Raw genomic sequence first — 21,055 nt, 5'->3', positions numbered from 1 at the left:
GCAATTTATCATGGCCAATTCACCTGACCCGCACATCTTTGGACTGTGGGAGGAAACCGGAGCACCCGGAGGAAACCCACGCAGACACGGGGAGAACGTGCAAACTCCACACAGTCAGTCGCCTGAGTCGGGAATTGAACCCGGGTCTACAGGCGCTGTGAGGCAGCAGTGCTAACCACTGTGCCACCGTGCCGCCCACTATGATTGGTAAATAAATCATAAGCATATTAAACATGCACAAAGAAATAAACATGACCAAAACAAATGGAGTAGTGAGCATGCATTATGCTTCACTCATTGCCACTTTAAAATTAACATGCCTTGACAAGGCTACAACAAGATATGAAATAATATGAACCCATGCATCTGTGTGTGCATTAGTTCCAATTTCAAACATCATCCACCAAGAATGTTTTTAATATCTGTCTTAATTCTCTGACTATTCTGCCAAGCTTTAAAATGTAACCGATGCACCTTCCTCAAAGTCTGAAGTAATTCTTCTAGATGTTCCCTTTTTAGGCAATATGGACCTCATATTTTTGTCATTATGACATAACCATTGCTTTAGATGAATCGGTCACATCAAAGGTCGTAGATTTCTCCTTCTACTGTTAACCAATTCCATTGTTCATAAATGTATGGGCATTTGAGGGTGAACGCAAACTGTTGAATCAGTGATGGGACAAATTATGATAATGATACTCTTTTAATGATACTATGATACAGTTTTCCTCTACTTGAAATTTTGAGAGTACAATTCACTGTTCCATTATCTCTGGACTCAAAACTGCATGTGGCTTGTCCAGTTGTGTAAATGGGATAGGAATAAACAATAATTTTATAGTGTGTTGGCATTCCTTAAGTTCTATAGTGTTATCATTCATTGTACCTAGCATACCTTTACCTTGAGAAATTAGTTAATTTAATTGATCACTTACAACATTGATGTCTAGGCCATTAACTGCACCATAAATGCCTGTGCAACCCTCTTGATGGAGAACACTCTGACCAGTTCCTCATAAATGATCGGTAAGGGTTTTCAAAATGACATACATTTTCATATAACACTTTCCCTGTATTTCACGTAACTATCCCACTTCTTGGTCCACTTTTTTTTAACAGGACACCTTAGAGATTTCAGTAGTGGTGCAAATGTGATCTGAAGTTTTGTGTTTATCATCAGCACAAATGGACTTTAATTTTACATGCAATGCAGAAATCATGCTTGAAGTTGTAGGCATTAATTACATCTCCCAAAGCTGTCAGTCTGCACATATCATTATTTGGTTATGTGTACGCACCATTTCCAGTGAACATTGGCCTTGCTGCCGACTGTGTACTTCACCTGCAAAAGCCAAGCCAGAAATACAATTCCAATAATTGGTTTACTAGTTTACCTAAAGCCCTTATTGATCCTGTTTCTGATCTTATTGCAGCATTGGTGGCAGCAAGCAAATAGAATAGAAATTTATTGACAAGTGCACTTTCACATGAAAAATGCAGTGAAAAGTTTTATTAGTCAACATACCACGATGCCTACATTACTAACAGAAGTCATTCTTAATAAACAAAAGTAAGATTAAGACAATGTGCTCATCAGTTTCAGTTAATGGCACCTGAGCTTAGGGAAAGCTAATTAAGGAATAACGGAATCCCCCTAGACGCAGCAGGATAAGACTGCTATTCCAGAGCGAGAATGCCGTGCCCAACTGGAAATCTCTGCCAAAGAAGACCATCATGCCAGGTTGCTGGAAGCCATCTCATTGCTGGGCAAGGAGAAGCCTTCTGTTCCCACCTGATGCTCCTCTAGACACTGTCACCAATCCACTGTCTGTCCCTTTTGTCCACGCTTCCGCTTCTTCACACGCCTGGGCCTAGCTACGGACCTAGTCGTGGCCCAACCTATGGGTCCAGGCCAGGGCTTTAGCCCAGAACCTGCTCTTTGCTTGACAGGAGACCCTGGTATGCAGTACAGCCATGTCCAGCTTGTCCTCGCATTGCTGCCATTTTCGTCAGATGCCTCTTCCATCACCCATCACTCTCCATTCTCTAAAAACAAAGTGGGGAAAGAAGGAAAAAGCAAAAATGAAAAGAAGAAAAAGAGAGCCAATGGGAGTACTCTAGCCTGAGATGCAACTCCCTAGCTCCACCACCATTATCTTGAAAGAGCAAGTCCAGCATGGACTCCTGGTAGCAGTGTCAGAGGTGAGATTGGGTTCTGGAAGCTTCTGCATTCACATGATGGTTCTAGTACTGACTCAGTGCTGCTGCAGCGGAGGTGAATTTGGGTTTCTGACAGCGTTTGCATTCAGCGCAGTTTCATGGAGGCGAAGGCAGGTTTGGCCCAGTACAGACCCAGTGGCATCTGCAGTGGCTGCATTGGTGAGGCGGGCCTGAAGAGGGAGCATTGGTGGAGGTGAGAGAGCACAGAAGAGTGGTGACTTTCATTCGAGCAGTGGTGGGCAAAGAAGTGTCTTACCTGGCCACGAGACCCATTGTGGAGCATTTGTATTGCACAAGTTGATCTGGTCAGTCCGATGACAAATGGCTAAGTCAGCAATGTCAAATGTTCAGGTCTGCCTGTTGGGCTTCAGCAGAGCTGGTGTCCAACAAGGCAGAAAAACTATGGTAGAAGAAGGCAAAAGTTTACTGAAACAAGACCATCAAAACTGAATGTGAGGGAATAGGTGAGCAGGGTGACAAGTGGAATGCCAGAGTCTAAGCAATTGGCTTTTTGCAAATGTCATTGTAAATGACCAGTGCAGAATCTTCTGTAGTTGACAAAGGGAGTGAAGTTGGAAAAGGATTAGGATGCTTTGACTGAAAGATGCAAGGACATAGTAGAAGATAACTATGTATGCTACTGAGATCATTTGGATTAGAAATTTAACATGAAATTGTAAACTTGGACATGTGGTTATGATTGAGAGTTTTATATGGATGCGGGGGATCAAGGAAAAAATAGGAGGGCCAACAAAATTGCAAGAAAGCAAAGTAAATTGAAACTGTGGTTTGACATTGCTGAATACAGAGATTGGTTGAGAAAGCATTAGCTCTGAGTTTGGGATGGGGGAAAGTATGAGGATTACAATGTAACAAAATGAAGTGGTGTGAGAAGGTAAGGGGAGGGTTAGATCTGATAAATTTGATGAGGATAATATTGCCTTGACAATGGTTCAGCTGAGACGAGTGGTTTGAAAAAAAAGGTGAAGAGGCTTCATTGCCATCTCTGACCCACATTTTCATTAGAACCAGTTTATCATTGTGGTTCTCCACAAGAAAGTTGTGGGTAGCAAGTGTCTCGAGCCCTCATTCCTACTCTAACTCAGTTCACTGTTCTTCCCCGCTCCTGATTTTATTTAATTCTGAATTTGTTCATAAGTTTCTGCTCTTCTATGAGAGATCTTTTATTTCCAACCTGTTTCATTGCTCCAATTTATTTGATTTACTTTAATTCATGGACCTGAACTTTTTTACTGTTAAAATTTACCTCAGGCAAAGCAGCAAATGTCATTTCATTTAATAAATGCTTTATTTCATTCAAATTCTCACTCCAGCGAAAATGTTAATTCACAGAAGTTCAGTGAATTCCTCACCCCATCTGAAAGCAGTAATTTTAGTTAATTGATTTCACTCAATTCCCCATTTGATTTCCTTCTTTTCTACTTCCCATTACTTTAAATCCATATTTAAATTTATTGATAGAAAAAATTTTGGCAATTCATTCCTTTGGGAGATTTGATTTCTGCTTCTCTTTTAGTTTATTACTTTCCCGCAAGTCAACATTTATTTAACTAATTAATTTATTCAGGCACTTCATTTGATGAATTCGTTACTAATTACATCTAATTCCTCACCCAAAAGACTAATGAGTGAGTAATCTCATCATATTTCTAACCCAAATGCAGATTAATCAATTTAAACCAATACAGGTCTGAACTACCTGTACACAATGCCGCAGGCATCGTTTTTGCATATTGTATGAAATCTCTCTGTAGGATCTGCAATTCTTGTGATTGGATCTGCATTTACTTTAATAGTTTTTCAATCACACTTTTTTCAGAACGTCCCTGTCATTGGAAAATCCTCCAACTCAAGTATGAACATTTCACATGCAATTTAAATTTGAATTTTCGCTTACATGTTCAAGTACCTATGCCAGACATTTTTTTTGCAAGTACACCAAATTGAGCTGAGTGAAGGAATTATATAACTAATGAGAATCCAAATCACATTCTGATTTCCACATATTTATATTCGCATCCTTAAAGTCCACATTGAGGATGGACATGGTAACTGGGTTATGATCGTGATCAATTGTCTAGTTTCAGTATGCGGCTCATTTGAAAATAAGAAGAAACTTTTTTCAGTATTGTAAGGCACTCTCTCTGTAGGAGTGTCTTCCACTCTGAAATTAAGATAATTCACTAGCACATTATTTAAATCCGTGGAAATTTTTTTCTTCGGTTCAAACAATTGCATTTTGCCTTTCTGATTAGGCAGATATTTTAGTTGTGTTTGCTATTCTTGTCCAGATTGGCGTGAGAATGGTGTTTCAGAAGCATCAGAACTGGGACCACTCACTGTTCACCGTTCGCAGATTTGGATATAAGAATCAAACTTTGAAACTTTGCAGATGACACCAAAATTGATAGGTAGTAAACATAGAGAAGAAATTTAGGAAGATTTTAACATACTTGCAGAACGAATGTGACCTTTCGCTTTGAACTTCACAGTGGTTAATTGTGAGTTTTTAACTTTTCAAAATGTAACCAGCATTTCTTCTGTTCTTTGGGAAACACCACATTTTGATTATTTCAGCAGGTATACAAGTGAGAATTTTTCTGTGCTCCCTACCTACATTAGGAACTAGCTGACTTTCTCTCTCATGCTGAAGTAGTCCGTGTCCAAATGCAGCAAGACCTAGACCTTGGCCAGGCTTGGGCTGACAAGTCACAAATAACATTCATTACACACAAATGCCAGGCAATGACCACTTCCAATAAGAGACAAGTTAAGCACTGCTTTTTGACAGTCAGTGGTGTTGCCATCATTGAATCCCCCACTTTCCACATATCGTTGACCAGAAAATGAACTGACGCAACTCTTTAAAAACAGTAGCTACAAGAGCAGATTAGAGGCTAGGAATATTGTGGTGAGTAACTCACCACCTGACTGTGCATGTAGATGGTGGACAAACTTTGCAAAATCAGGAGTATGATGGAGACTGTCACTTGTCTGAGTGAATTCAGCTCCAATAAAATTCATAGACGTTCAACATAATTCATGTTGAAGTAGCTGGCGTGATTGATACTATACCAGCAAACATTCGCTCCCTTCATACCAACACTCAATTGCAGTAGTGTGTACTATCTACAATGTGCATTGCAGAAATTCACCAAAGATCTTTAGACAGCACACTCTGAACCCATGACCGCTGTCATCTATAAGGACAAGGACAGCAGTTTTTAAAATTTCACTTGTGGCACTTGGGCATCGCTGGCTGACCAGCATTTATTGTCCATACGGAGTTAGGTTTGAGAAGGTAATGATAAGCTGCCTCCTTGAACCACTGCAGTTCTGTGCTGAAGGTTGAACGCCAATGTCTTCATGGATTTTGACTGATGAACAGTGATATATTTTCAACTGAAGATGATGAGTAGCTTGGAGGGCACATGCAGATTGTCGTATTACCATGTATCTGCTGCCTGTCGGCTATTTTTGCTATTTGCCTTTCTAGCTATTTGAGTATGATTTAACATTGTGCTATTTTAGCAAGAATTCCAGTCAAAGAGTTGTACTGAAAATAATATGGTCAAAGTCTGTTGGCAATCCTAAAATATAGCACTAGACAAATCAGTACTGGAGTCATTATGGCATAGGAGGTGGCCATTTGATCCATTTGAGTCCATTGCCAGTTTTCTGAAGAGCAGTCCAGTTAATCCCACTCCCCATCATGGAATTTCACTTTTAAGGTTAAAAAAAAATTGTAGCTTATGGATGCTTTGCATTTGTAACCTGAAACTAATTTCAACTGAATAATGTAGAAAGTTTTAATTTCCATTAGATCTTGCGAAAGTTGTCTTATGTAGCTGTTTGTTTGGCTGAACTAATTTGTCAAGGGATAGTTGTGTGCTTTCAAAGCTGATTTTTTTGTGTGTATGATTTGTAACTGTTCCTATGTACTGTTGATAGAGTTACTCAGATAATTTCTTATGTCAGGATGGAGTAGAACTAGATTCCATTCATGTTCATGTTTGATTTCTAAAACAAGAAACAACAAGCTCATAAATTATGACAGATCTGTGACATAGCTCCATATATCTGTTTTTGTTCCATGTACTTCTCATTTCTTTGACTAGTAAAAATCTATCAAATGCTGAACAAATTCAAGATTTGAGTAGTTTTTAAGCAAAGAATTATTCCCTAACTTCACTCCTGAAGTTCTGGCTCCAATATTTGGACTTTGTCCTGTGCACCTGGATTCCTTTTTAAAAAAAAGTCTGTCTACAGAGGTATAGATAAGATAAATAATTGGGGCCAGTTAGCTCAGTTGGACTGGATGGTTGTGTTTTTTTTAATGCAAAGTGATGCCAACAGCACTTGTTTGATTTGTGCATTGGCATGGGTTACCATAACAGACTCTCCTTCTCAAGATTTTGCTTCACCCCAGGTGTCCCTTATATCAAACAACCGCCAGTCAGTCTTCTATCTAATGAGGGAGCAGCCTCCAGTCTGTTTGGACTATGGTGGCATATATATAATGTGTTTAAAAACTTGGATCAAATCAGCCCTTCAGCTTCTGAATTCAAGGCGATACATGTCAGATTTTTGTAATTTCACTAAAGCTGTTACGTAAATTTAAGTTGTTCCTTGCAGAAAAGGCTGGTATCTGAGTAAATCTTAACCTATCTTTTTATTTATAAGGAGATTATTATATGGATCAGTCCTGATTAAATAGAAGCCTGAAATATTAAATATTTGTTGCCTTTACAGGTGACATTGAACCTTTTTCGCTTATTTTTACTATTTGGGATTTGCAACACTTCATATTGTAATGAATAATATGGCTAATTTGTACGGTTAGGCAAAATATTACAGATGCTGGAAATCTTAAGCCAATACAGAACCTCCAAAGAAGACTCATAGAAGACTCGAAAGATTAACTCTGTTTGTCTCTCCACACATGCTGAACCTGCTAAATTTCTCCAGGGTTTGTGTATGTTGCTCGTCTGTAGAAACTGTTTCGTCTGAAGTTACAACTTTTTCTGCAGTTCTGAGTAGGAATATGATTTGATCCAAATTTGTAGGCGGTAGTTGAAACAAGTTGAAGTTTGATTTTGACAGCTGTGAATATTTTCTTAATTCTGAGAGTAGTCATCATTGAGCTGCTTAGATACTAATTCAGAGCTGTTTTCAGGTGATAGCGATTGGTTTATGAGTCTTGACCACCTGTATGCTGTCTTGTATTAATAAGTTTTTGTTGTTCATTTGGGTAAATAAATATCACCAAAATTTTGGCATTGTGAAGATACTATTGATGGTCCATAATTCATTTATGTATCTGTGTTGTGTGTTTCAGCAATTCATGATGGCTAACAAATTAGAGGCTGCAATGTGGCTTTCTCGACTCTTCACAGTGTACTGTTCCATCCTCTTTATATTTCCTTTCATGGGGTATGTATATTTTATTACATGTTGAGTTACTATTAACACTGAAGGCAAAAACAAGGTTTCCCTAAAGAAAATTTAAAAACCCTGTTATGCATCTCTAGATTTGTATGTTTTCAATGCATTTTATATTAAGCAGGAGTACATTTTTGGGATTGAGGTGATTCATCTCAACTTCTGGTTGTGCTATTGCCTTGAAACAAACCTCTCACTGTTGCCAATTGAGCACTTAGACAGTGATTATGTCAGATTTAAAAAAATTCATATCTGGTGAAATATTGCTGTTGATGGTCTTTTCAAAACTAAGAATCTCAGTTCATCATTCAACTGACAATACTACATTACTGATATCATCCAAGAACATCTTATCTGCTCTTTGTGAATAATTCAGAGTCTGTTCCATATATTTTTGAACTTTTATCTTTTTAGATTCCTATTTGTCTTTGACCCTGAACTGAATTCCAAGATCATACTCTGCCCATCTCTATAAAATTGCCCAGGACATTTAAGATAGGTTGAGAAATTTCACAGCATTAAATAGTTGAAAAACAAAACTGTTGTTTTCTGTGCCGCCACTGTTTCCTAACCACTAATCCCTGGCAATTGATAGAGATTTGATCAGACTACAGTCTAGCTTGAGCTTAAAATGATTTTGCATATCTGGCCCATGAGCAAGATTGCCCATTTCCACCTTTGCTTCTGCTTCTGAAAACCTCATTTGGGCTGTTATCTCCAGAACCAACCATTTCAGTGCTCTAACTGCCAGTGTTCTACCTTTTAAGACATAAACCTGAACATAAGCAAAACTCTGACTTGTTTTCTAGTTTAGCAGCACCTTGAATTTTTGAAACACTCATGTTTCTTGACAAATCCCTCTGTGGCCTTTCCCTCGTCCCTTTAGATTTTCAAGGTCTCTTCACCATTCACACTCTAGCCTTTAGTGCACCACTAACCTTTATTGTCCCATCAATAGATGCCAAAGACACTCAGCTTTGAAATCCCTTATCCAAGACTCTCTTCTAATTTAAAACATGCCTTAAAAGATGTCTCCTAGAGCAGGGTTTTGATTATCTACCCTAATATCGCTTTATCTGGCATGCTATGAAGTATTGTTAACGCTCCTGTGCAGCACCTTTGGATGTTTTTACCACACTACAAGCATTACATGTATTACAATCACAGACTAGATTCTTGACCTTGGTAGTTCAACTGCTAGCGCTGCACTACTGCCGTCATCCAAAAACAGGCACAACATCACCTTTTTCAGCTCTGTGTGTAAAATGTAGAATCTGATCCATATGGTGTCCTTTAAACATTGTCCTTTTGGATTTTCCTGTGTTTGTGTTTTGTGTTCCTGTATTTTTTCCTGTGTTTTATAATTATTAAACTGGGTCTTTTTTTGTGGATTGAAGAAGTTTGGCTACTTGTTGTTTTGAAAAAAATTTCATTTGGATCTGGGAGAAAGTTATCCAAAAGGAAGTGGATCCTTTTTAAATTGACCGTCTTGGAACTAATTCAGGGAGTGGAGTCAGTTAATTTGATAGACACACATCGATACCGAACGTGAGAGCTTAACAATTTGGAGTATCCTATCCAGAGCCATAACAAATTGAAGAATCTTGACCAAAGTCTGATTGTAACCTATGAGTATTGTTAATGCTCCTGTGAAGCACCTTTTTTGGATGTTTTACCACACTAAAAACATTACATGTATTACAATGACAGATTAGAATCTTGACCTTCGTAGTTCAACTGCTAGCGCTGTACTACTGCTGTCATACTGACTTAATGTTGTTTTATCCAGATTCCAGCAAAAATGCTTTATATGGGTATTTCAGCAACTACAGATGCTTTTCATAGGCATACATTTCATAGACTCATAGAGGTCTACAGCAGAGAAAAAGCTCTTCACATCAAGTCTACGCCAGTCAAAAAGCAGGCATCTATTATAATCCCATTTTCCAGCTCTTCCTCATAATCCTGTATATCTTGGCATCGCAAATGCACGTCAAAATAGTACTTAAATGTTGAAGATTTCTGTATCTGTCCCCCTGGAGTTCCAGATTTTAGTGGAAAAAAATTACTTCACTTCTCCTGTAAATTTCCTGTTCCTTACATTAAATCTATGCCTCAGTCATTGAGCTACCAAAGGAAAAAAATTCTTCTCGTCTACACTATCTATGGCCCTCATAATTTTCTGCATTTCAGCCAAAAGCCAATCTGAAACTCAAAGCTGTTTTCAAAGGTGTTTTCTCCCCAGTCAAAAAGAAATAAGAGCCAATCTCTGACCTTTTAAACAGAAGGTCAAATGCACAACTGTTTTTAGTTCACAAATAAAATCTTTGGCATTGAAATCAAATTCACATTCACTTCCAAGAATATTCTATCATAGTTTTGTTTTTAAAAAAAGCCTCCGCAGAAATTGTTACTAGTTAATCATTAAATCCCTTCAGACACACAGAACAGTGTCCACATGGCACCAGCTTAAATCCAAAGTGAAATAAATATTAAAATATTGATATGTGTCACACCTTGCATCATAAAATGTTGATTCAGCTACCAAAATAGTCAACTAGCTTGTTTTTGTTCTATTATCAAAATAAGATAAATATCGTCAGGCTTCTTTGATGAACTCAAAATCATTTGTTTATTATGAATAAAACTTATACTTTAAGCAAGTGACAAACTCTGGTTAACATCTAAGCTATCATTCAGAATTAATATTTTACCCCCTTAATTCCATATGCAGACTTAAGTTCAATTAGTAGTCCAGCTGTTATTCATAGTCACAAATAATAGATAAAATCCAGTAGTGTGGGATGGGAAAAGAATCTACATACTACAGTTGGATCACGTGTCAGCATTCAGTTTCAAGGTACATACAATAATAATGAATGCAATGGTAATGTTTGGATATGGCTACCACTTGTGGTTCTGTAATCCTCCAAGGGACTCATCACATTTTGGAGACTAAGATGCCACCCCAAACACTTTCCTAGTTAAAGTTGTTGGCAGGTGTAATTTTGGGGGTTCTCTTGCACGGTCAGTTCTTCTATAACACAATGGTTGCGTTGTGCAACTCCACATTGTAGAAAACTTTGCGCTTTAGAAACAACATCCTCACTTCATCAATCACATTACAGCGAATTTGCATTGACAAACAGACATTATAGCAGAATGACCTGTATACAATGGCGATTTGTAATTTGTGTGATAAGTAATTTCTGTTGCTGTTTGTCTACCTCTGAATGCCTCTACCTCAGACCATTGGAGTGTGGACCACAAAATATCAATCTTTTGCTTTGGGTGTTAATTTTACTAGTTCAGAACATATAATTTGTAATATAAAGCAGCATACATGTGGATTGGATATTTATTTTTTAGTAAAATCTAAATTTTAGGAAAGAAAGCCCTGAGCTGTCTTGCATAATATGGTTTGGAGCCACAAAGACTTGAGCATTTATGATTAAATTATTGGTTTCTAATGAGTTTGCTCATCTTTGTTGGTTTGGTGATACAGGCCCTCAAATTGGCATCAGCATCCTTGAGTTAAGGGCAGTAAAGAATCTGTAGATGTTACTATACTTGAGTATTATTCAATTATTCTTGAAATAAAGTTATCTTTTGTGGAATTTTGATGAGAGTGGAATTATTCCCAGCTAATGTGGTCTCTACATCAAGCTCGGCTTCTGTAAGGAGGTACAAGAATGAAGGTTGCCTATGAACCTATGAATCTATGAACCTATATTTAAAAACTGATCACTTTTATAATACAATACAGTACAACACCAGAACAAACCCTGTTGTCTGCCAAGTCTGCACTGATTCCTAATCTTTATTTAGACCTGCTACTTATTGCCTGTGCACAATTTCTATCCGTCTGTTTGCCTGTAGAATTATGCATATGATAAATCACTGCGTTTAAGAAATGAAATATGAAGTTAACAAGTCTTGGGTGCTTTCTTTTAAAAAATAATGTAAATGTTAATTACCTAAATCTGCTCCTTTGTTTCCACAGGTTATATGAAGCTGCCAACTTTTACCAACGTGCCCTGTTGGCAAATGCCCTTACCAGTGCACTTCGATTACACCAACGTTTACCTCACTTCCAGTTGAGTCGTGCATTTCTGAGCCAAGCCCTGCTTGAAGATAGCTGTCATTATCTTCTTTTTTCATTGATCTTTGTCAATTCTTATCCAGTTACCAGTATCCTTTAAATGTTGACTGCTTTGTAGTGGAATTAACAGTCGTATAAAAATATTTTTCTAAATGCATAAAAAAAGTTCAAGATTGTTTCTGATTATGCTTGCACACATTGAATAATTTAACAAGCTTCTTTTAGAGTACTTTTTTGTGTATACTTATGCATTTGTGCTTGTTTATAAGGTAATCCTAAAGTACGGCTACTTTATATGTTAATCTATAGGAAATACTGTATGATGATCCAAAATTTTGATCAAGGAGCAGAGGAAAGGCCATTCAGTCCCTTAAGCTATTCGGCCATTCTATAATGACAAAGCTCATTGTAATATCAAGACCCTATACATACATATCTTGATTAACCTTGTACTCCTTGCTTCACCAGAATCTATCTATCTCTGGCTTAAAAGTATTCAAGGACTTGAGTTCCACCACCTTAAAAACACTTTTAAAAAAGCTGAAAACATCCTGAGAGAAACAAAATTTGTCTCATTTGTTTTAATGAGCGACTCCATGTTCCAGATTCTCTCAGAAGACCCTTCCACGTCTACCATATAAAGACCCCTCAGTAGCTTGTTTGTTTCAATCAAGTCTCTTAATTTTGTTAACCCCAGCCTAATCTAAGCAACCTTTTTTCATGTGCAGCCCATCATAACCAGGTATTAGTCTGGTAAACACTTCTGACACATTTTGGGTATTTTGCTAATCAACCTGTCCAGAGCTGTTATTACAAATCTCTGGAGCACTTAGAACTTGAACTCTCGTCTGTCTGCACCACAAGAGCCTGTCTGACATATTCTTAAATATGGTGACCAACGCTCTGCACAGTATTTCAAATATGGTTTTACTAGCGCCATCCATACGTGAAGCATAATTTCCCTACCTGTGTTAATGATTAGGTTTGTTTATTATTCTATTAGCTTTCCTAAATACTTGCATACCTATATGGTAATCTTTGATTTGTGCACTAGGATATCCAGATCCTTCTGCAGCCCAGAGAATGTAATCTTTCATCATTAGGTTTTTTTTTAAATTCCTGCTAAAATTGAATACTCATACTTTTTGACTTTATGTACTCCATTTACCAGATCGTTTCCCCCTCCCTTAACCTAGCTAGATCTCTCTGCAACTTCCTATGATTTCTTCATAAATTACTTCCCAATCTGACATCGTATCATCAGAAAATTTGGCAACCATACCTTCTGTCCTTTCATCAGTCATTTCTATATGTTGTAACCAGTTGAGGTGCCAGAACTGATCCTTGAGGCATACCTCTTGTCAACTTGAAAAATTACCCATTAATGTTTACTTTCTGTTTACTGTTAGCCAGTCAATGCTACCCCTTATCCATAAGCTTTTATTTTCTCAAAAAACTTTTGATCTGACAATTGTCAAATGCCTTCTAGAAATCTAAGGACAGTGTGTCCACTGTTTACCTCATTATTCTCACATATACCTCCTTAAACTCCTGTTGATTAGCCAAACATTTCCATTTCTCAATCATGTCTGATTGCCTTTAATTTATTCAATTGCCCTGCTATGGTTTTCTTAATAGTAGCTTCTAACATTTTTTTCATTTATTCACTTAATTTGCTATACATAGGATCTTACATGGAAACTGATTGTTGTTACACCGATTAATAAAAGTGTTTTAGAGAAGTAGTTCTCCAATTCTGAAATGCTTCAGGATTCCATAAAAGTATCAGAAAGTTCTAAAAAGGTGCAAATTCGCCTTCATCATAGTGAAGATTTGGAATACAGAATACTTACAGTTTCACGATAATTTCTAACTTAAGTTCATAATATTAATTTCACTTCACTGTTTTGATGCTACAGTGAATAGTATCTTTCTTAACTATCTACTTCAGTGAGTATTTTTCCAGTTTTCTTATTTTCTCTGCTGCATGCTACAGCCTACACAAAGAAAATTATTGACGTGAGTATTGGTATTTTTGAAAGATATTCTGGCTTGCACGTTGTGATAGCCTAAAATTTGTCATTTTATTGGTGTACTGCTTTTCAAATTACAAGTTTCAACAGCTCAATTTAAAGAGTTATTTTGGCAGTTTTCTTCAGATGAAAATAAATGTAGAGATATTCTATGGCATCATTACATACCGCCCCAGTCAAAAAATCTGGCAGGCTTAGTTTCCTTACTTTTGTTAAGGAGTGACCCACATTACAGGATGTAGCAGTCAAAGGTGATAGAATTTTAAAATTACTAATGTGAAAATTTTAGTTGCCAGCCTTTAAAAGAGAAGTAACACATACATACGCATTATTGGCAAAGTGCATCATTAAAATACCATTCCAGTTTTTCCGAAGAAGAGATAAATTTGCATAAAACCACCTCCACAGATTAAAGATTGATATTTATATTTAGAAAATCACATTGTGAAACTTGTGTTGTGCAGTATTTGTTCTCCAGTAGATACTGTATTGAACTAAACAAATTTCAATTTTAATTTGCTTTTGAGGCTTTGTTTGCATGTAGAATATACTGCTTTTAATTAGCAATGCTATTAGCTCCCCATAACTGGCAATTAGCCTTGAATATTAGTACAACTGGTGAAGAATTGCATCATTTTACATTTTGAGAGTGCCATTGATGGAGAGAGCGAGCCCCGTCTCATACACGCGCACACAAGAACGCATCCTCCTGCAAATAAGGCAAGGATGCAGTCTTTCTCCAAGCTATATTCCAATTATAATTGTTATAGGCTTTCTGGCAAATTAATTAGGATTAATGCGATTGGAGATAATATATGATATCCTCTATAACCCTCAAAAAGTTCACTTGAGCCTAGCTGCCTATAAATGTTATTTGCCTCCTTTTTCTTGACCAGGGCCTCAATAACTAGGGTTCCCTACTCCTGCTAGCCTTACTCTTCACTCTAATAGGAACATGCTAGCCGTGAACCCTTATTAACTCACTTTTGAAAGTCTTCCACTTACCAGACGTCCCTTTGCCTGCAAACAGCTACCCCCAATCAACTTTTGAAAGTTCCTGAGTAAGGCCATCAATTTTGGCCTTGCCCAAATTTAGAACTTTTAACTTGTGAACCAGACCTAACCTTTTCCGTAGTTATTTTAAAACTAATGAGATATGGTCACTGGTCCCAAAGTGCTCCCCCACTAACAGTTCCATTACTTGCCCTGCCTTATTTCTCAAGAGGTAGTCAAGTTTTGCCCCTTTTCTAGAAGGACCATGTGGTATCACCAACACCCTGTACAAGTGTCACAAAGCTTCTACCAAAGTGAGCTCACATTTACCAATGTAATAATCCATCTACCTCATTTTGCTCACACCCCCGCCCATTTACTTTATCTCTCTTTTTTCTCTTGCCTGATTCTTAGCTCCAATTGACAACTCATTTTCTACCTGGATAAAAGCAAATTACTGCGGATGCTGGAACTTGAAACCAAAAGAGAAAATGCTGGAAAATCTCAGCAGGTCTGGCAGCATCTGTGAGGAGAGAAAAGAGCTGATGTCTTGAGTCTAACTGACCCTTTGTCAAAGCTAAAACAAAAGGGAGAAATAAGGAGGTATTTATATTGGGCTGAGAAGGGGAGTCATGGCTCCAGAAGCAAAGGTAACCATAAAGAGGTGATAATGACAATGTGTAGAGAGATTATAGGGAGATTAGGAGCTGTGAATGACCAAGGCTGAAGCCAGTGCTATGTGACAAAATATGGGGGGGATGGGTGAAGCAGAGGCAAAATGCAAAACGGGAGAAGGGTAGCAAAGGGGGAAGAGGAGAGGAAAAAGGTAATGAGAGAGTGGGGAGCGAGAGAAAGAGAGACAATCAAGAAATAAGAGGTACAGAACAGTGAAAAAAATATATTAAAAAATAAATAAAATAAATGAAATAAAATTGCGAAGCAGAATGGAAACAGAGGGGTCAAGATGGGAACTACGGAAACAGGGGTCTGCAGTTGTTGAATTCATTGTTGAAACCGGCAGGCTCTAACATGCCTAGTTGGAAGGTGAGATGCTGTTCCTCTAGTTTGCATTGAGCTTCACTGGAACATTGCAGCAGGCCAAGGACAGACATGTGGGCATGGGAACAGGATTGTGTGTTGTGCTCCCATGATCATTCTGCTTTGTAATTTTATTTCATTTATTTTATTTATCATTGTTTTCACTGTTCTGTACCTCTTATTTCTTGATTGTCTCTCTTTCTCTTGCTCCCCACTCTTTCATCACCTTTTTCCTCTCCTCTTCCCCCGCTACCCTTCTTCCCTGTTTTCCATTTTGCCTCTGCTTCACCCATACCCCATATATTTTGTCACATAGTTCTGGCTTCAGCCTTGGTAATTCATAGCTCCTAATCTCCTTATAATCTCTCTATGCACTGTCATTATCACCTCTTTATTGCTACTTTTTGCTTCTGGAGCCATGACTCCCCTTCTCTCAGCCTAGTATAAATACCTCCCTATTTCTCCCTTTTTTAGCTTTGAGTCAGTTAGAAAAGAGCTGACATTTTGAGTCTCTCCATACAGATGCTGCCAGACCTGCTGAGATTTTGCAGCATTTTCTCTTTTGGTTTCGTTTTCTACCCGTCTTTGTTGTTTGGGTACCATTCGCATCCCTCAATGATTTGACTGACATTGATTGTAAATAGCTGCAAATGTGTTGCTGGTCAAAGCACAGCAGGCCAGGCAGCATCTCAGGAATAGAGAATTTGACGTTTCGAGCATAAGCCCTTCATCAGGAATGAGAGAGAGTAGCCAAGCAGGCTAAGATAAAAGGTAGGGAGGAGGGACTTGGGGGAGGGGCGATGGAGGTGGGATAGGTGGAAGGAGGTCAAGGTGAGGGTGATAGGCCGGAGTGGGGTGGGGGCGGAGAGGTCAGGAAGAGGATTGCAGGTTAGGAGGGCGGTGCTGAGTTGAGGGAACCGACTGAGACCCCTCCCCTATCAGCATATATTTCCCTCCCCTCCCCTATCAGCATATATTTCCCTCCCCTCCCCTATCAGCATTCCGCAAGGACCACTCCCTTCGTGACTCCCTCGTCAGATCCACACCCCCCACCAACCCAACCTCCACCCCCGGCACCTTCCCCTGCAACCGCAGGAAATGTAAAACTTGCGCCCACACCTCCACACTCACTTCCCTCCAAGGCCCCAAGGGATCCTTCCATATCCGCCACAAGTTCACCTGTACCTCCACACGCATCATCTATTGCATCCGCTGCACCCGATGTGGCCTCCTCTATATTGGGGAGACAGGCCGCTTACTTGCGGAACGCTTCAGAGAACACCTCCGGGCCGCCCGGACCAACCAACCCAATCACCCCGTGGCTCAACACTTTAACTCTCCCTCCCACTCCACCGAGGACATGCAGGTCCTTGGACTCCTCCACCGGCAGAACATAACAACACGACGGCTGGAGGAGGAGCGCCTCATCTTCCGCCTGGGAACCCTCCAACCACAAGGTATGAATTCAGATTTCTCCAGTTTCCTCATTTCCCCTCCGCCCACCTTGTCTCAGTCGGTTCCCTCAACTCAGCACCGCCCTCCTAACCTGCAATCCTCTTCCTGACCTCTCCGCCCCCACCCCACTCCGGCCTATCACCCTCACCTTGACCTCCTTCCACCTATCCCACCTCCATCGCCCCTCCCCCAAGTCCCTCCTCCCTACCTTTTATCTTAGCCTGCTTGGCTACTCTCTCTCATTCCTGATGAAGGGCTTATGCTCGAAACGTCAAATTCTCTATTCCTGAGATGCTGCCTGGCCTGCTGTGCTTTGACCAGCAACACATTTGCAGCTGTGATCTCCAGCATCTGCAGACCTCATTTTTTACTCATTGATTGTAAATAGGTGAGGATCTAACACTGATCCCTATGCCAGTCAACCAGTTATAGCTTGCCAACCTGAAAAAAGACACTTATGCCAATTCTCTGCTTCCTGTTAGCTAACCAAACCTTTATCTGTCATAATGTCTTACACCACGCCATGTCTTTTTATCTTGTGCAACAATCTTTTGGCATCTTATCAAGTGTCTTTTGTAAATCCAAGTACACAACATCTAACTGGTCTATTTCTGTGTACTATGAATGTTGCTTCATACAGTTTTCCTTTCACAAAGCTATATTGCAACGTGGAACATAATTTATGTCTATTGGCTATTGTGGGACACCGAGCAGACAAGGAAAAGGAAAAAGTCTAAGAAATTGTAAACATAGATCTAGGTAGCTTCTTACCTGAAATACTGATCCACTGCAGTACCTCATTATACTTGGAACCCACTTGTTGCATGCAAAAATTTGACTGTGACTAGATTTTATTATTAGGATTATGGAAAGACACTTGGTCTGTTTTCAGCTATTAATTGCTTTCTTCTTCTTGTTTAGGTCCTAATTAATGTAACTTTTTCTTCCAATGCCAATACTGACATCAGTGGATTTATAGATTACAATCTCCTATCTGAGCTGTTTGGAGGAAGAGGGATGCTACATAGATCAGGCTGCTTGAGAAATGCTTTTCCCAACTATTATACCAGTGTTTGCACTTGGTATATGATTTATGTTGGGAGCATACTTTCTTCTCAAAAAAGTTTGATCTGCAGCACTTATATCTCTGAGATATATGCATGACTTATTATAATGTTGTTGTCTTCTAAAGCACCCAATTTCCATACCTTGCTTTCTACACGAATGATGGCATGTTTGTGATTTAAGGTGGCATTACTGACTAAGGTGATGTTTTTGTTCTCACCCAGCAATGATAATAGGGATCTAATTTCACAGAATATTTATCGCTTGCGTCAGTTACAGCGTTATACCATTTTCTGCAAAGTGAATGCAGCTTACATGCAGAATAAGACTGGCACATGCACTAATGGTCAGGATTTGTTTGAACCTTTATTCCATACTCACCAGACATACTTCAGTATTGGCCAAGGAGAACATATTGTTGGTGAGGTACAGTGAGTGAAAATGTTCTTGAGGTCACTTCATTCAATTGCTGGACACCCCAGCAATTCACTTCAAAATATAAAACATTTCACTTTTTTTTTGTTGATTTTTATGCTGGGTCATTTTGTTCCAGTTTTTGCTGTTAGTCCCATGTGGCATATATTTGGCAAATATCATTTGTTAGTTGTGACATGTCTTGGAGTTCTCAACATGTTTCCCTATTTCAACACACCTTCAATTGCCTTGCCCTGTTAAATTTCCATTGCATGCAGTTTTCTGCTCCCGATCCTTTTAATCGAATAATAGAATCCCTACAGTGGAGAAGCAGGTCATTTGGGCCATCCAGTCCCCATCGATCCTCTGAAGAGCATTCCACCCAGACCCACTCCCCTACCCTGCATTTCCCATGGCTAATCCACCGAGCCTGCATATTCCTGGACACTGAGTAATTTAGCACGTCCCATCCACCTAACCTGTACATCTTTGGACTGTGGGAGGAAAAGCTAGCAAACACAGGAAGAATGTGAAAATAGCCAGTTACCCAAGGCTAGAATCAAATCTGGGTCCCTAGCACTCTGAGGGAGCAGTGCCAACCACTGAACTTACATGCTGCCCGATCTGCATATATTGAAAACTACTCCCTTTCCTAGGAATGGCTGGTGTGGGTTGAACCTCTGTAAAATCTGGGCCTGCCGCCGCTGTCTGTTTGTAGCCTGGGCTTGCCACCACTCTCTCTGTGCAACACTGACCTTTGCTTGCCATTGATCTCCCTATGCAGCATGGGCCTTGACCTTCTGCTGTTGCTGTTCCTTCTGTTCAATGTGGTGGGACCTAGGAAAAGTTGCAGACCCACAGTTGTTATAGTAGGGGATTTTAATTTTCCTAACGTAGACTGTGACTGCCAGAGTGTTAAGGGCTTTGATGGGGTGGAATTTGTCAAATGCATTCAGGAAAGTTTCCTCAAGCAGTATATAGAGGTTCCTACGTGGGAAGGGGCAAAACTTGACCTACTCTTGGGAAATAAGGCAGGACAAGTGATGGAAGTGACAGTGGGACCAGTGACCACAGTTCTATTAATTTTAAAATAGTTTTGGAGAAGGATAAAACTAGTTTACAGGTTCAAGTTCTAAATTGGGGCAAGGTGAATTTTAGAATTAGACAGGAGCTTGCATCGGGAGGATTGGAGTAATTGGTTTGCAGGCAAAGGGACCTCTGGCAAGTGGGAGGCCTTTAAAATGAGATAGCTAGTGTTCAAGGTCTATATGTTCCTGAGAGGATGAAGGCCAACATTGACATGAATAGGGAACCCTGGATGACAGGATAGCGAGGCTTTGACCAGAAAAAATGGAGGCGAGGCCCGGGCAGCTGGGATCAAGGGAATCTCTGGCGGTATACAGGGAATACAGGAGTTTAGAGAAGAAGGAAATCGGGAGGGCAAAAAGGGGGCATGAGATGGCTTTGGCTGAGAAGATAAGGGTGAATCCAAAGAGGTACTTTAAGTATGTTAAAGGAAAAATAATTAACTAAAGAGAGAATAGGGTCCCTCAAGCACCAAAGTGGACATGAATGTTTAGAACTGCAGGAGATGAGCGAGATTCTCAATGAATAGTTCTCCTCTGTGTTTACCCTGGGGAAAACATGAAGACTTGGGAACTTGGGGAAGTTATTGGTGATATCTTGGGGACAGTCCACATATCACAATAGAGAAGGTGTTGGATGTGTGAATGTGGATAAATCTCCTGGCCCTGACCAGGTACAGAGGAGCTCAATTATCCGGAGGACACAGGCAGATAGTGTTTTGTTTGGTTAATCAAATTTTGGGTAATAGAATACCGGATAACATCGTTTAGCCAAGCATTGGGACCTTGCAATCTTGCTGGATAATCCGATATTTGGACAATAGAATGATGGATAATCATGGTTCCTCTGTATATCCAGGAACACTGCAAGAGATTAGAGAAGAAATTGCAGGGGCCCTGGCTGATATTTTTGCATCATCATGAGCTACAGGTGAGGTCCCAGAAGACTGAAGAGTAGCAAATGTGCCTTTATTCAAGGAAGGGCTGCAAAGAAAAGCCTGAGAACTATAAACCAGTAAGCCCATCATCTTTGGTGGGTACGTTGCTTGAAGATTGTGAGGGGTAAGATATACATGCATTTGGAAAGATAGTGTTTAATTAGAAGTTGTCAACATGGCTTTATGAGTGGGAGATCATGCCTTCCAAATTTGTTAGAGTTCTTTGATAAAGTGCCCCGGAAGATT

General features: G+C 39.4%; 1 protein-coding gene across 1 annotated transcript in view; it reads left to right on the top strand.

The window, feature by feature from the left end:
• The window catches only part of tmem33 (transmembrane protein 33), a 40,387-nt gene that overhangs the window by 5,727 nt on the left and 13,605 nt on the right, over positions 1–21,055 (top strand). The window contains exons 3-5 of the mRNA XM_060831107.1: positions 7,583–7,677; positions 11,690–11,877; positions 13,740–13,807. Of these exons, the coding sequence (XP_060687090.1) occupies positions 7,583–7,677; positions 11,690–11,877; positions 13,740–13,807 (351 nt within the window). The remainder of the gene's footprint in view (positions 1–7,582; positions 7,678–11,689; positions 11,878–13,739; positions 13,808–21,055) is intronic.

This window comes from Hemiscyllium ocellatum, chromosome 1, assembly GCF_020745735.1.
Source record: "Hemiscyllium ocellatum isolate sHemOce1 chromosome 1, sHemOce1.pat.X.cur, whole genome shotgun sequence".
Taxonomy (NCBI): domain Eukaryota; kingdom Metazoa; phylum Chordata; class Chondrichthyes; order Orectolobiformes; family Hemiscylliidae; genus Hemiscyllium; species Hemiscyllium ocellatum.
The sequence above is the reverse complement of the archived record's forward strand: the minus strand, read 5'-3'. Positions and strand labels throughout refer to the sequence as shown.